The sequence below is a fragment of the Hevea brasiliensis genome, chromosome 5 (assembly GCF_030052815.1).
Source record: "Hevea brasiliensis isolate MT/VB/25A 57/8 chromosome 5, ASM3005281v1, whole genome shotgun sequence".
In the NCBI taxonomy this organism is placed as follows: Eukaryota; Viridiplantae; Streptophyta; class Magnoliopsida; order Malpighiales; family Euphorbiaceae; genus Hevea; species Hevea brasiliensis.
Genome location: NC_079497.1, coordinates 1385707 through 1403182, shown reverse-complemented (window position 1 = coordinate 1403182; position 17476 = coordinate 1385707). Strand labels below are relative to the sequence as shown.

The 17476-nt window shown below is 35.8% G+C and overlaps 1 protein-coding gene and 1 pseudogene across 1 annotated transcript; one reads left to right on the top strand and one right to left on the bottom strand.

The window, feature by feature from the left end:
* The first annotated feature begins 1116 nt into the window (after positions 1–1116).
* Positions 1117–11349, top strand: LOC131180030 (probable galacturonosyltransferase 7). The gene is made up of 10 exons (XM_058147614.1): positions 1117–1461; positions 1646–1689; positions 1782–1826; positions 2024–2086; positions 3610–3744; positions 3823–3834; positions 3947–4245; positions 5901–6258; positions 6350–6895; positions 10438–11349. The coding sequence occupies exons 1-10, from the start codon at positions 1323–1325 to the stop codon at positions 10711–10713; spliced, it is 1917 nt and encodes a 638-aa protein (XP_058003597.1). The 5' UTR covers positions 1117–1322; the 3' UTR covers positions 10714–11349.
* A 2322-nt stretch (positions 11350–13671) lies between these two features.
* On the bottom strand, positions 13672–16958 carry LOC131179837 (protein SCARECROW-like; annotated as a pseudogene).
* Positions 16959–17476: the final 518 nt, after the last annotated feature.

Below are 17476 nucleotides of genomic sequence, written 5' to 3'. Positions count from 1 at the left end.
TTTTTATGGTAAATTTGTTTTTTACAAAGAAAATTTTACTTTGTTAATTACTATCATTAAGAAAGTAAGCTTAAATCAAAATAATCATAGAAAATACTTTGAGTTTAGGTAAGAATTTTCCTGAGTTTATTGTCTTTGATTATATTGGAGATAGTTCAGAATTTAAATACTCAAAATTAATTAAATTCAAATTGATTGAAATTAAAGATAGGAATTGATGTCTAATTTGGATTAAAACTAAGGAAAATTTTGAAGTACCATTTGTATAAATAAGAATCCCTCGCTACTGATTCTTCTTTTGTTTCTAGTAAATCAAAAGACAATCTCTATATTCTGCTAGAGAAAAAATAATAAAAATTGATGTCTAATTTGGATTAAAATTAGAGAATTGTCTGTGCTAATATATTTGTTTATTAATAATTTTAATTTATATATTTTTCATTTTAATATATAAAAATAATATAATATCTTCAATTTTTATTAATTATTGTACATTTCATTTTTATTATTTTGATCTCTTAAACTTTTTAATAAAAATTTCATTATTTATATATATATATATACATATATTACTATATAATAATGACTATTTATTATAATATCAAGAGTATAATTATTAAATAACTTATAATTTACTTATAAATTAGAAATTAATAACTAAATTATAATTTAAAATAATAAATAATTAATTAAAAATAAAAAAAATTTAATAAAAAATATCACGTGACAATATAATAAGGATGTCACATGTTAATTTCTCGAGAATATTTTTTTATTTTAAATTTTCAAAAAATTTTAACAATTAAATTTATTCAAAATCAAATTAAAATAAAAATTGAAACTGAAACTCTTTAATCTAATCCCAATCTCTTAATAGAATAGTATAATAATAATAATAATAATAATAATAATAATAATAATTATTATTATTATTATTATTATTATTATTATTATTATTATTATTATTATAAATTGTTTAGGCTTAGGATACTTACTGTGGTGTGTATAAACTTCTCTCACCTTATATTTTAGATAAATTTTACTAAATTTCTAATTTATCTTGCATAGTGATTAATCTATCAATTAATTAATTAGTTTATTATAATTTTTCGCTAATAATTACTAAATGTACCACACCGCACCACTTCTCTTCTTCACTGCTCTCTACCCACTCTTGCATTTCATTCCTCATCTCATTACACCATTTTTTCCGTGCCTGCTTGCTTGTCCGCGACTCACACCCCCCAGCATTCGGCGCCGGCGGAGGTGCAGATTACTAAGGTGGAGGAGAAGGGCGGACCTGGAGGCGGAGGAGGAGGGAAATGAAAGGTGGAGGCGGGGTTTATCCCGGGAAAAGGCGATGGAAGTGTCTGGTTATAGGCGTGCTTTTCCTCGTTGTCTTTTCCATGCTTGTTCCTCTGGTCTTCTTGCTCGGCCTTTACAACGGCTTTCACTCTTCTGGTAACTTTCTCTCAATTTCTAGATTTAGATCCGTTAATAAATTGCTTTTGCTTTTTTCATCGAATGTTCTTAGATCCTGACCTAAACTATAGTGCGTTGCAAATCCTCACTTGAATGCACTTCAGATTTCTTAAATATGTGCAATCGAACATCTTATATTGTTGATATTTTTCCACTTCTGCAGGCTACGTCTCTGATCGGTCAAGTTCTAGTTCTGATTCGGGTTCAGTGAGTGTTTATTTTTTTTAAATGATAAAATGATACTATAGCAACGTTTTTCAGACTTTTTTTTTTTGCTGTTTCGTTTTACTCGAAACTAGAATGGTGCTAGAGCTGATCACAGCAATTCTCTGACCCATTATAAGGTAATTCATTTCTGAATCGAATGAATGCCTTACTAACAACTTTGAAAGTTTTCTGAAAATTCCACTACATTTTCCAATTTTTTTAAAGCATTTCTTCACCCCAACTAACAGAAGGAAATGAGCTTTGATTATTAGTTTGTTTTTCAAAGTTAGTTGTTATGCTAGTCTTTTTATTCATTCATTTTATTTATTTGTAGAGGGACCAATCAAAAATACGGGAAATTATAGATCATTTCGGGCCAACCCTTCCAAATCTAGAGGTTTGGAAATGAATTCTCTCTTTCCTTTTTTTTTTTTTTTTGACGTCAATACTTACTGTGCTATTGTGTGCTTTTCTAGTTGCATAGCTGGTTGATCATGTACTTCAATTTGTGGGTAAGTGTATAGAATGTTGAACGTTTCCAGCGATATTCTTACAGTCTTGTAGTTGAAAACTTTAATATGGTAATAAAAAATTGTTAACATTGATAGTTGTTCAGGAAAGTTTAAGTTTGATAAGAAATCCTCCTACAAATAAAGAAACAAACAAGAAAATCTAAAGTGATATCAAAGAGCTTTTGAAGACCCCTGCAAGTCTGCTATATAACTTCAAAACTGTTAAAGAAGCCAAATGCCTTCTATTCCTATAATAATGGCGCAATGAATGATGATTCTTAAAGATTTTTGCATTATGCTTCAATCAAACACACCATGCCAAAAAGAGCAGAATACCCAAGACCTTTTGATTTTTTCGTACCCTTGACTCAGCATCAGAGAAAAAAAAAAAAATTGCGAATGCACTACATCATACATCAAAAAGAGAGAAACCCCAATCAGCATTTTTCTTGGTTAAAATAATTGTTTGAAATAAGGTGTATTTATTCAGCTTTCATCATTCAATCTAATGATGTGATGCATAACAATAAATACTGTCTTTTAAACTCGAAATATATATTATGACGTTGTTCTTGTGCAATGTAAAATTGTACAGGTACGGTCTCTAGTGAAATTTGTTCTTTACAGTTTATTATCATTCATTGCTCTCTCATGTTGTGTGAAAAACTTAAATTATCTGATGTAATATGTGAGACCCTTGATGTTCTTAGGTTTTTGATGCTCAATATGAATTGATATATAACATAATCAGACTGATCATTAATATAAAATCTTGTATTTGCGGGAATAGTTTGGTGGGAAGGAATTGCAAAGAGGACATTAAAAAAATAAATACTATCCAGTAAAAGCACTAAGAAATTCATTAACCTTAAAAGATTTCTCTGAAAGAAGTACTTTGGCCAAGACTTACGTGGTAAAACTCAGAAGATAGAGGATGTAAGCATTCTATGTTCTTCTTTAGTTTTACATCTTTGGTAGTTGCTTTCTCAATGGTTGGAGTAAACGATATCGTTGCCTTTCATTTTGTGGAAAATGGACTTATGATTGATTTGATGCAAATTTGGACTTTTATTTGCACTTTTACAGCCAGCTATAAGGGATCCAATAATCCATTGGAAGTTACAAATTAAAATATGCAATTGGCTTTTGTAATCTTACGAGAAGTGCAGCATTTTCTCCTGTTGTGTTAGACTTATTAATGTGCATTATTTGATTCTTTTGATAGATGCATTATTTTTCAACCTTGAAGGAGTGTCTCATTTCATTCTTACTTTTTTCTCAAGGAAGTGAGGTGCATCTGTTTGGAGGCAGCTTATGATACCTAGTCATGATTTTTATTTGAGTCTGTACTAAAGGCATCTAAGATTGTGCTTAATCTGGTGTGTTTTCTTTTGTTTCATTTATTCAGGATGCCTTAAGAAATCATACAAATGAAGCAAGAAATGTAAGTAGCACTACAGATGTAAAGCATGATGGCCAACAACAACAGAAAGGTCTTCTTGAGCTCATTTTCTTAAAGTGTTGTTTAGATAATTGTTGCCCAGTATAAGACTAACTTTTTTTCCTATCAATTAACATGTACCCCAGTCCCAGTGCCACGTCATTCTTTGCATAACCACTTTCAGTTGGAAATGTATGCTTGCATTTTAGGGGATTAAGTGTTTTACTGAAACTTTTTTTTTTTTTAATTATGATGCTTTTGAGTTCTAATATATATATATATATATTTAATTATTCTGTGGCAGAATGATAAAGCTGGTGCTGCAGAAGTAATTGAATCCACTAAAAATGTAGTCGAGGACACCGAAAATTTATGTGAGCTGAGATTTGGCAGTTATTGCAAATGGCGTGAGGAACATAGAGAAGATATGAAGGATTCTATGATCAAAAAATTAAAGGACCAGCTTTTTGTTGCTAGAGCATATTTTCCAAGCATTGCTAAACTTCCAGCACAAAACAAGTTATCTCAAGAATTGAAACAAAATATTCAAGAATTTGAGCGTATTCTTAGCGAAAGTACAACAGATACTGATCTTCCATCACAGTAAGTGGCAGCAAGTTTTTACGTGATGTTTATCCTCTGAGCATGCAACCTGTTAATCATGTTTTTTGTTTCAAGTAGGAAGACAAAAAGTGTGCTGAGATTGCAATTTTAGAATTAATGCTTCTTATGGATATCATGCGTTTGCTTGTTTCACAGAGTTCATATGTTTTGTTCTTTTTTTAATAGAAATTAATGTTTGTGTGCACCTGAGCAGTGTTATTAAGGCAAAAGGCGCCACAAAGGTATGAGGTGCCACTGCCGTAATTTTTTATATATATAACATAAAAATATCATACGTTTAACTAATTTAATATGTAAAAAGGAATATTGAAAAGAAAAAAACATGTTATTTGCACTATAGTAATATAAGAGAAATAGAAAGTAGTTTGTACTTGCATTTCTAGCTTAAGTATAAGATAAAAGTGAGGCTATAAAACTGAAATTTCATAGCATAAGCAATACAAATAATAATAAGAGTGTTGCTGGCGTGAACTTAGCGAAGGAGTTATTAGGGTTATTTTTTTACTGAAAAAATAAATAAATAAATAAATGTTGGACAACTTCGCCTTGCCCGGCGCCTTTCTTCGCCTTCAATAACACTGTGCATGAGTTGGATAACTTGTCTTTATTGTGTTTCTGCTTGAGATAAACACAAACAAAAATGTGAAAACTCATCATGGTTTCTGTTTGAGTTTTTTTGTTTTTCATATATGAGATAAATTTCATTCAGACTGTGCAAAAACAGGTGCAAACCTTCTGTATGCTGGGTGTTTGATTATGTAATTTCACCAGCACAGCGGGTTATCTGCTATAAAATTGTAGTGCTGGTGTAATTTTTGTCTATGTTTCTATGCATGGAGTTCAAGTCTTTAAAAGGGACCACTTTCTGAAAATTTTCCAAGGATAGGACCATTTCTTGATTGCCATTTTGTGCGCCCTCTTTAGTTTGGACCAGCATTGGGGGTTGTGTTTACATTGCCTGATGCTTGTATTATGTTTTTTTCATTGGAAATGGAACATACATAAGAGTTTGAACCTATTTTCACCATATATTCATTTTCCCAAAAACCTTTTTGTTTCTGCTATGAGCATTGCACATGATAAAGCTGTTTTAACTATATATTCTTATATGGACTTTATGTTGCCAATTAAAGGGTTCATCTTAGACTTGTATGTGTGTGTGTGTGTGTGTGTGTGTGTGTGTGTGTGTGTGTGTGTGTGTGTGTGTATATATTTATATATATATCCTCTAAGCTGTGTTGTGTGTAAGTGTATTGTTCCTTTTGGGGTTTTGGTTTTACCACCTTGAGAAGATTATTTTTCATTCTACCTCCTATGAGAAGTATTAGAGATAAAACTATTCTTGGAGCTTTTACCTATAAACTTAAGCTTTTAGGTTGAGTTTCTTGACATGATATCAGGTTCTCTTAGATTAAAAGGTTTAGAGTTCGAATTCTGATCACCCCCATTTATTAATTAAATATTTCAGCACAATGTAAAGTGAACCTCTTCTTGTTCATGCTTCAAAACCAGTGGGCATTCGTGTGCGGAGTGTATTAGAGATATAAAACTATTCTTGGGCCCCTCACTTGCAAGTTTAAATTTTTAGGTTGAGTTGGACTAGCCAGACTAATGATTCATGCCTGTTTGATCAGAATTGAGAAGAAGTTACAGAAGATGGAGCTTGCAACAGCCAAAGCTAGAACATTCCCTGTGGAATGTCATAATGTTGACAAGAAACTGAGACAAATACTTGATATGACTGAGGATGAAGCTAACTTTCACATGAGGCAGAGTGCATTCCTCTATCAGCTTGCAGTTCAAACCATGCCAAAGAGTCTTCACTGTCTGTCCATGAAACTGACTGTTGAATATTTCAATTCTTCTTTACATGATATGCGACCCTCTCCATCTGAGAAATTTTCAGACCCTACATTGCATCACTATGTTATATTCTCCAATAATATACTTGCATCTTCGGTTGTTATCAACTCAACTGTTACACATACGCGAGTATGTTTTGATATTCTTCGGTGGACTTTCCACTATTAAATGCCTGTCAATTATAATATTAATACTAATGGGTTATTCTACATGCTTGCAGGATAGTGGCAATCTGGTTTTTCATGTGCTGACAGATGAACAAAATTATTTTGCAATGAAGTTGTGGTTCTTCAGGAATACTTATAGAGAAGCCTCCATTCAAGTGTTGAACATTGAACATCTTGACCTAGACTATCATGATAAAGCAGCTTTGTTAAGCATGTTCTTGCCTGTGGAATTTCATGTTTCTTTTCTTGGTGTTGATAGTCCATCTGCAACTCATTTAAAAACAGAATACATATCTGTTTTTTCTCATGCTCACTATCTTCTTCCATATATATTCCAAAACTTGAAGAAAGTTGTGGTTCTGGATGATGATGTTGTCGTGCAGCGAGATTTGTCTGATTTATGGAATCTCAACATGGGAGGGAAAGTAAATGGTGCTTTGCAATTGTGTTCAGTGCGGTTGAGTCAGCTCAGCAGTTATTTGGGTGAAAATAGCTTTGATAAAAATTCTTGTGTTTGGATGTCTGGATTAAATGTAATTGATCTTGCCAGGTGGAGAGAGCTGGATCTTACTGAAACTTATCGGAAACTGGGACAACAGGTGACAGATTGATTCTACATTTCTTTTGGTATACAATTATACTTTGAATATTTTGTTGCAATTCTTATCATTTATGACAACTAGTTGCACATCTCTAATCAAACCATCACTTTTAGATTAAGGAACTTTGGTTCCTATTTTTACTTTGCACTCTGGTCTGTTAAATAAACTCAACTCAACTAAGTTTTTATCCCAAAAATTTGGGGTCGGCTATATGTATTCGCTTTCTCCACTCTAAACGATTTTGGATTAAATCCTCAGAAACATGTAATGCTTCTAGGTCATGTTGTACTACTCTCCTCCAAGTCAATTTAGGTCTACCCCTTTTTTTCTTTCTATCCTCTACCCTAATGTGCTCTACTTGTCTAACTGGAGCCTTCGTATGTCTACGCTTCACATGACCAAACCACCTCAATCTACCTTCTCTCAACTTATCTTCAATTGGCACCACTCCTACCTTTTCTCTAATACTCTTATTACGGACTTTATCTAGTCTAGTATGGCCACTCATCCACCTTAACATTCTCATCTCTGCAACTCTTATCTTAGATGCATACGACTCTTTCAGTGCCCAACACTCACTATCATATAACATAGCTGGTCGTATGGCTGTACGGTAAAATTTTCCTTTCAATTTATTGGGAATCTTACGATCACATAAAACTCCCGTGGCACGTCTCTACTTCAACCATCCGGCTTTAATCCTATGATTAACATCCTCCTCACATTCCCCATCTACTTGAAGGACTGACCCTAGATATTTAAAGTGATTACTTTGGGACAGTACCACTCCATTCAAACTAACTCCTTCCCTATCACCAATTTGGCCTTCACTGAACTTGCAATGCATGTATTCTGTCTTCGTTTTACTTAACTTAAAACCTTTGACTCTAGTGTACTTCTCCAAAGTTCTAGCTTTCTATTGACTCCTTCTTGTGTCTCATCTATCAGAACAATATCATCCGCAAACATCATGCACCAAGGAATACTCTCTTGTATATGTTTCGTCAGTTCATCTAAAACTAATGTAAAAAGGTAAGGGCTTATGGCTGATCCTTGGTGTAATCCAATTGAGATCGAAAAATCTCTTGTGTCCCCTCCCACTGTGCGCACAATAGTAGCTGCTCCTACATACATATCTTTCAATACTTGTATGTACCTAATAGATACCCTCTTTTGTTCTAACACATTCCATAAGACCTCTCTTGGAACACTATCATAAGCCTTCTCCAAATCAATAAAAATCATGTGTAGATCTTTCTTCACATCTCTATATTTCTCCATCAAGCTTCTAATGAGAAAGATCGCTTCCATAGTTGAATGACCGGGCATGAAACCAAATTGATTGAGAGAGATAGAAGTATCATGACGTAGTCGATGCTCCACAACTCTCTCCCACAACTTCATAGTATGGCTCATGAGTTTAATTCCCCTATAGTTTGAGCAACTTTGTATCTCTCCCTTATTTTTAAAAATAGGTACTAAAATACTCTTCCTCCATTCATCAGGCATTTTCTTTGAGTTTAGAATCTTATTAAATAATTTAGTTAACCATACTACTCCCTTATCTCCCAAATACTTTTACACTTCAATTGGTATTTCATCGGGTCCACAGCCTTTACCCACTTTCATTCTCTTAAGTGCTTCCTTACTTCTGAAGATCTAATCCTTCTAGTATAATTCACATTATTTTCTATTGTTCTATAATCTATATTCACGCTATTACCATTTTGACTATTATTAAAGAGATCATTAAAATAATTTCTCCATCTTTCTTTAATGTCCTCACCTTTCATCAACACTTTTCCTTCTTTATCCTTAATGCACCTAACTTGATTGAGATCTTGACATTTCCTTTCTCTCCTCCTTGCTAATCTATAAATATCTTTCTCCCCTTCTTTAGTTCCAAGTTTCTCATATAACTTTTCAAAGGCCTGTGCTTTTGCTTGACTAACTGCCTTTTTTTGCCTCTTTCTTTGCTATCTTGTACTGTTCATATGCCTCATTATTATCACATTTAGGTAATTTCTTATACTATTTCCTTTTTCTCTTCACTGCCTTTTGTACTTCCTCATTCCACCAAGATCTCTTTTGAGGGTGGTCCATGTCCTTTAGACTCTCCAAGTACTTTCTAGCTACTTCTCTAATCTTTGATGCCATCTGTATCCACATATCATTGGCCTCCATATCCAGCTTCCATAATCGGACTCGAGAAACTCATTTTTGAACTTCACTTGCTTTACTCCTTTGAACTCCCACTACTTTGCTCGAGCTACACTATTTCTTGACCTTACTTGAATTGTTCCTAAACTTGACATCCAAGACCACCAGCCGATGTTGACTTGTTAAAGCCTCTCCTGGAATGACCTTGCAATCCTTGCATAGAGCTCTATTTGTCTTCCTGGTTAAGAGGAAGTCGATTTGGCTTCTATGTTGCCCACTTTTGAAAGTCACTAAATGTGACTCTTTTTATATAGTAGGTATTTGCTAGTATTAGATCGTATGCCATAGCAAAATCCAGGATGCTTTTTCCCTCCTCATTTCGACTGCCAAAACCAAAACCTCCATAAACATTCTTATAACCTTGTCTATCACTTCCTACATGTCCATTCAAATCTCCACCAATGAAAATATTCTCTTCATTCGGTATGCTTTGCATTAAATCATCCATATCTTCCCAATACCTTTGTTTACTCTCACTGTCTAGTACTATTTGTTGGGCATAAGCACTAACTATATTTATTGTTTCTCCTTCTGGTACTAGCTTTACTAGTATAATTCTATCTCCTACTCTTTTTACAGCTATTACTGCGTCTTTCAATGTCTTGTCTATGATCATGCCCACTCCGTTCTTGTTTTTCTCATTTCCGGTAAACCACAGTTTGTACCCTGAATTACTTACTTCTTTACTTTTCTCTCCTACCCATTTAGTCTCCTGAATGCAAGCAATATTCACCCTTCTCCTTTTCAAGGTATCCACAAGCTCCATTAATTTTCCTGTAAGTGATCCAACATTCCAAGTACCAACTCTGATCCTCTTCCTATCCTGCTCCTTCCTAATTGGTCTCCTTCTATGATATCTTCTATTGTTTTCTATGTCTATCTTGTGCTCTGTTCCACTATTTATTCTACCATCTGTCCTATGGACTAACTTCTTTACCCACACCCGTCCATGATGTTGGAACCCTTGCTCACTTAACACCACACCTGGGCGCGGGCATGGCGCATCGCTTTCGGTGAACGCCCTATACCCTTGCATATTTCTCACTACACCCGGGCTCCGATGTAGCGCGTCGTTAGTAGAGGACGCCCCAACGTTTATATCATTTGAATCCATATCATAGGGTGTGACGAAATTTTTACGCTGGTTGTCACATACCGCAACCCTCCTCCTTTATCCGGGCTTGGTACCGGCTAAGCGCAAACTACTTAGGCGGAGTTATTCTGGTCTGTTAAATGATAAAAAAAAATTGATTAGGCATTTGTAATTCTGATTTGTTTTCTTCATCTTTTTTTTTTTTTTTTTTTTTTTTTGAAAGCAGGTTAGCAAGCTGATAGAATCAATTGAAGCTTCTGCACTGAGTGCAAGCTTGCTTACCTTTCAGGACCAAATATATGCACTTGATAATGTGTGGGCTTTGTCGGGAATGGGTTATGATTATGGGCTTGATGTGAAAGTCATTAAGAATGCTGCAATATTGCACTATAATGGAAAAATGAAACCCTGGCTGGAGCTAGGAATCCCTAAGTATAGACGTTATTGGAGTAGTTTTCTGAACCGAGATGATCATTTCTTGGGGGAGTGCAATGTAAATTAATGACAGTCAGTTGTCGGGTTGCCATGTTTTCTGGAAAATATAGGCTTGAGAAGCATGTGTAAATGGTTATTTTTTTGGTGCTGAGGATTTTTCTGAGCTGGGTTATGAAAGGGCAGCCGGTGACAGATTATACCCTTCTGATTTTTTGGTAAATAAAAAAAAAAGTCGAATATTTTCTATTTTCTATTTTCTAACAAAGCAGAAGGGAACGGATACTTTTGGGATGGCTACAGTTGCCAGGCCTGGAGGATTGGCTGTATGAAATGTGATTTTATTGGTTCAAGGAGTGAGAGGAAGCAACTTAATTCTCTACTTCTTATTTTGGTAAAATCTGATTGACAATAACAACAATCATGTGCAAGGAAAAGGTACGCCTTTACGTTTATATGAAGGCCTTTACGTTTATATGAAGAAGTTTGAATTACCATTCGTGATGTAAATGATGGATTAGAAGGTATGTAGTCTTTTGATTGTCATACTAAGTCAATTCTTTTCCTGAGGTTTCTATTATTTGAATCGGAACTACAATTTTTTTTTTTCTTTAATGATAAAGTCAGTAGCTAATTTTTACATTTTGTATGAAACTAATGATGAGTTTCTTCTTTTATCAATTGAATTAGTATATTTTCCTGAAAATATGACTTTTCAGTTTTACCCAGATACAATTTCCCAAGCAATTGCTAAATGTTGCTAATTATATGATACGAGGAATGTGATTCCTTGGATCTATTAATGGTGACTAGAAAGGTATATTTCTATGGGCTCGGTTAGCAAATTAATATGAAGAGGCCCACAATCTAGTCCAATTGGCGGGTCTACCCTGTGTGGAATAAAGCCTCTCCAAGTTCAAGCAGAAGCGGTAGGATAATTCGGTTTACAGCATTAACAATAATAGAATCTTTTGTTTTAATTAGCCTAATAATAAGTACTTATTAAATTCAATTGCATATTACATCTAATATAGCCATTAATTTGCTGATTTAAGATAATTAATTGTTTAATTGATAAGAAATGTAATAAAAATTGTTCTGCAGATGTAGCAATTTCCGCAAATATTCTATTCCTTGTCATTCCAAATTGTGATTTATAATTTCAGTAGATATTGAAGATTTGAAATTTGATTCATCAAATCAAGGTTTTACACCCTTATAACGGCTACTTATTGACCCCCATGATGTTGAATGACAAGTCATTTTTGTTATTTAATGGTCCTCAAACGATCAAATTAGTAAACTAATAATGCAGTTCCACAAAATGCTAACAACAATAATGGAGTCTTTTTTTTTTTGAAAAAAATAATAATAATAATGAAGTCATATTCTAAGGTTTTGAATTCAAATTTAAATCTTAATTAGGGTTGAATAAATAAAAAAAAATAAATGAATAAAGTTTATTGTTGCAACTCTATGAATTAAGAACCTTCTTTGTCAATAAATTTTAGCTTGCTTATAAATGTAAATTGAATCGAAGTTTAATTTACTATATACATATAAATTCCTTTCTCTCTTTGTATTTATTTTTATGTTGTTCCCTCTATTTTTGATTGTTGGTTAGGTTTCTCTATCAGAGTTGTTTTTTTTCTACATTAAGATGTATACAATTATTTCATGTATATATATTATTTAAAATGATGATAGATTGTCTTTAAAAATGAAATAATTTCATGATTTACTAGTTCTTTTAATTGATTAAATATATACTTAAATATAGATAAAAAAAAAAAATTCATGCATAGGAAAAATTTTCCTTCTCTCATTGAGGATATATTCTTATAGGTTGAGGAATTAGCATGCATTGACCCAACAGAGTTAGTCCGGTTAAGTACCAAAGAGCTTATAAAATTATCTATTCTAAACACATGGGGGATTTCGTCTTTAGGATCATTTAAGAAAGAGATTTAACCTCAAAGCTAGTATGAGAATACTTTGAATATGCACAAAGAAATAGAAAGCAAGTTATAGAATAAACCTGATGCACTATAAAGATGATACGTTAAGCACTCGCATTCTTGATGAAATTTACTATTTTGTAAGTGAAAATACACATACAGCAGCACCTAATAATTTACCCAAAAAATAGCATGTATTGCTAATAATTAAAAAAAAAAAAAAGTTGATGTTGTTTAATCGGACTTTTAATTAGTGACATTTATTTTATTAAATTATTAATGAGCTGATGTGTTATAATTCTATTTGCTTGGGCTGCCACATCATATATATGCCACGTGGTACACTGAGAGTATAGTATAATTTTCCGATATGCTTCTTAATTTTTTTTAGACAAAAAGTTTTCAATTTTTTTTTTTTTTACAATGAAAAAAAAAAATCTAGTTTTCTGTGGATTAATACAAAAGTTTGAAGATCCATTGAAATCTTTTTACCAGAAAAATTGGAAAAGATGACAATAATAACGACATGGTAGAAAAAGTAAGAAAAAGAAAACAGCAGAAACAGAATAAGAAGATTATGAAAAAGGAGGAGAGGAAAAATATTCACGTGATCAACTAAAAGGACACTGATGACACTTCTTAACAAGAATCTCAATCTGAACTAAGTACCACAGTCCTCAACCCTCACGTTCTCTGAAATCTTTGTCTCATTTCTCTCTCTGTCTCTCTCCTATCTCTCTTTCTTTCTCTAATTACCTTGTGGAAATTTCCAATTTGGAACTTAATTTTTTTAGGTGCATCATGGTACCCTCAACTCTGTTTGACAATCTCCTCGGCTGATCCTTTCAAAGTGAATCTCTCCCGTGTTGTCGTCTTCAATGATCGAATACTTTGATCCATTCATATGGTTAATACAAATTCACCATTACATAAGACCCAATTTTAAGTTCATCAGACCCACTTTAAGTTGAATCTAATCGTGCTTTTATAATTTTTACTTTGCAGCGAGTTCACATTTTTTCTTCGAAGGGCAAAAGAAAAAGATGAAGATTTTCTCTTACTTTACATGCTAAATCAAAATTCCTGGGAGAATTTCACATTCAATGTCTCCAATGATGAAGTTGACAAATAATATAACCAAACTTATGAAGGAAAGAAGCAACTATTCTATCAAATTGGTACCGTGTACATACAACAATCTTAACTCATACCACCATCCATCATCCATACTTTCTCAGCCCACTGATCCACAGGTACAGCACTACACAGTAGCAAATCGCTGATGATGGTTTTGATGATGGATGCTGGTTGTTGCCATTGCCGTGGCATTGGTGGTGGTGACATGAAACGGCCGCCAAGCCGAAGCAGTAAGCAAGCAAAGGTCCTTCCAACCAAGCTTGAGAGTGCCATTGTCTTCCACCAAGGTGTAACCGTCGGAGGGGAACATGCCCAGGAGTAGAGTGGCCTGAGTGGCTGCATTTCCGGCAAGAGAAATTCCCTTGAACCCAGATTGTCGGAGCTTCTCACTCCAATTTTTATACTTCAATTCTCCACTTCTGGTAGGCCCTCCAACAGCCAGCACATTGCGTATTTCTCTAGAAAGCAACTGCTGCTCCACCACATGCCTGTCCTCGCTCTCCTCCCCATAGCTCGCTCCCAACGAGTCGAACAGCGCTGAGTAATAGTGTATGGCCTCCACGAACCTGCCCAGAAAGGATCCCGCATGGCTCAGGTCCTGTTCTACCACTGTCACCACTTTCGGCCCCAATCTGCAACAGCAAGCTCAATTCTTGAGCTTATTATGACCCAGAAGAATCTAAACCTCATCACACACGATAATATCGATTCTTGCATAGAAAAAAAAAATTCTATCTTTATTAATTATATGCAAAATTAAGCAAGAAGGAACAGATGAATAGTGGGAGTGTGGTTTAAACTTTATACCATCATGACAAGCATTGAAAATGATGTTAATGGATAAAGAAATAAGTAAAAAGGAAAAAGAAAAGGAGATTTTGTCCTGGGATCTTGTGTAATTCATTATATAGGGACTAGCATACTAAATTTAAACGTGAAAATGAATATTCATCTTTACCTCTGCAACAGCCAGAGCATATTGGTATCAGAACCAGTGACGTCGTAGAGGGAGTGCTGCAACCAGTGCACCGCCACGGCCTCCCTCTTGCTGACATTTAGCGTTTCTGGGTCTAAATTTCCAACTTTTTCGGCCACCGGAACGAATTCAAAAGGGAGGCCCAGTTTCTGGGCAAAATCAGACAAACGTTTCCCAGTTGCCCCCAGAGCTTCCATGGAGGTCCCCAGCCCTGTCAGACGCACGTAAGGAGGTCCACCGGGCCTTGATGCTAGGATGTGAAATAGCCCCGGCCACTGCAACCCTTGCATGATGTCTAGATCTATTATGTGCACCCTGTCCTCCCTCTCGAACGCTTCTTGTATCGCCTGATTTGCCGTGAAATGAGAGAACTTTACGAAAGGGCTGATTCCATTAAATACCTGAAACGCTGAGGCCATCTTCTGGGTGTGGCTAAGCGGCATTGATGGCAGCGTAGCGTAAATTCCCAAGCAAGAATTCACCAGCCTCGCTGACATTGCCTCAGAGAAATACGCTGCCACCCGCTGTGCCGACGTCCCGTAAGGTGTGGAGAGCTCCGAGATCTCTAACAACATCTTGTTCGCCTCCTCGAAATTATCCGCCGAGACTGCCTCCGCGCATTGGAGGAGTAAGGTTAGAAGGTGCAAACCTTCTTCATCCCTCTTCTGCTGCTGTAACTCTTCCTTCTTCTCCCTGGCGCTAGTAGCAGCATCAGCTACTGACGTTGGCGTCGTCGCTATCCCGGTATTGGCCACTTGTTCTGTTTCTGCTGATGAAGATTTTTCATGTTCTTTTTGTTGTAGACGGCCTTGATTCAATGCAAGAAGAGGTGGTGCCACCGAAGTAGAAGAGGGGCTTCCTTGTTGCTGTTGCTGATCATGAAGGAGCTGAACTTGATGGTGTAGCTGCTGGCTGTTACCTTGGCAGACCAGCGATTGCGTGGATCCCCAGCTGGAGTACTGATTGACCGGAGCCACAGCCGCAGGAGAATCCGACAACGAAGTGTAACTAGTGACATTTTCAAGATTAAGAGTGAGCCCAGAAGAGGCTTGCACTTGATTACTACAGTCCCTAGGCGGCAAAGCTTCCTTCTTTCTCCTATCCGCCGGATAATTAGGTATCGGTTCCGCTAGAGAACGGAGTCTGTGCTCGAGAAGGGAAGCGAGACTGGGGTTGCAAGGGAAGATAATCTCTCTGACATTCTGAATAAGCTGAGGAATGGAAACGTTGGCGGAGCTATGGATAAGGTCCTTAATGATGCCATCAATCCAGGCAGTGGCGGAGGCGTCTTCCATGGAAGGAGTAGTGGCAGCACCACCACCACCAGCAGTAGTGGTACTAGAAGTACTAAGGACGACGGGTTCGTTGGTGTTTCGGTGTCTCTCTCCTTCTGACGGGAACAAGGGTAAACCAGAGAAGCCACAAACGGCTGGGGCCTGGAGCTGAGGTGATGATGAGAGGAAGTCATTGGAAGAAAAGTTGGTTGTCCCTGTTGAGGATAGAAAACCACACAAAGATACAGACACAGACTCTCCTGACGTCATATGTGTCAAGTTGGTGGAAGATGGTAGCATAGTCATTGTGGAGTGGTTGAGCACTGGGTATGGATTCGGTTTTGGGTTTGGGTTTGGGTTTGGGTTTGGATTTAGATTTGGATTTTGGTTTTGGTTAGGGTTAATAATATTAGTCAAAGAAGAGGTGCAGCCAATAATATTGTCTTCTGGAAGAGAATTGGTGGTGCCACCACAACTAGTCCTTCGATAACTCCTCTGGTTTTGGTCTGTTGTTTGCACCTCCATCATCTCACAAGCCATCCTCTTTCTCACCATCTTTCCTTTCCCTTCGATTGCTCTTATGGGTTCCTCTTCTTTGCTGCTATGGCTATTGATGTTGCTAATTGACAATGGGCTGTTTCTATTGTTCTTGCTGCTTCCATTAAAATAGCATCGCCACCATTCTCAGGAAACAACCCAGAGGCAGTCATGAAAATGGGCACAGGTAGAAGCAGAAAGCAACTCAAACAACAGAGATCCAGAAACTGCAACCAGGCCTTGATATTTGATCCTCACAGTAAAAAGAAGAGTTTGCAGCTGCTGCTTCTGCCAATGATATATAATATGGAAAAGGGTAAGAGAGAGCATATCCAAAGCAGAAAACTGCGTAAAAGATCAAGACAGAGCGCGCTCCGTTAGAATTCTTCTCTCTCAGCCCCAACACGACCTCCTGTGAACCTATATCTCTTTCTTTTTCTTTTCCTTTATTTTAATTTTATTTTCTCCACTGAATATTATAATAAAAAGACGCTTGGGTTTGGATGCTTCTGAGAGTCTTGATAACCAAGAAGAGAAGGAAAATAAAGAAAAGGATGGTGGGTAGTAGTGGTGTTGGTGGTGCTATCAGATGTTCATGCTGGTGGCTGTTAGCGATGCGTCTTTAGTGAAGGGAAAGCATGTTCATTGTTAATATTATCAATTGGCTGGCAAAAGGAATGCAAGAGAGAAGAATAAGAAGAAGAAGAAAAGAAAGCACGAAAGGTGAGATAAGAATTAAGAGGAGGCTAAGCAACGCTAAGCCAAGAGAGGAGTGAGATGTTGAAGATGGAGATGACGGAGCATTTTTTTTTTTTTTTTTTTAAAAGCTTGTGGTTCGTCGTTGCTTGTTTGACGATCTTCAAACAACGGCCATTTCTATGATCCTCAATCCCCTGTTGTTATGTACAACTCTTTTCTCTGTGCCTGATCTTTTCCTCTTTTTGTTTTATT

Bases quoted from the DNA above. Each gene is read 5' to 3' on its own strand.
- LOC131180030 (XM_058147614.1), top strand. From the start codon at position 1,323: ATGAAAGGTGGAGGCGGGGTTTATCCCGGGAAAAGGCGATGGAAGTGT. The intron at 1,827-2,023 runs GTAATTCATTTC...ATTTATTTGTAG, and splicing joins ATTCTCTGACCCATTATAAG to AGGGACCAATCAAAAATACG. The intron at 4,246-5,900 runs GTAAGTGGCAGC...CTGTTTGATCAG, and splicing joins GATACTGATCTTCCATCACA to AATTGAGAAGAAGTTACAGA.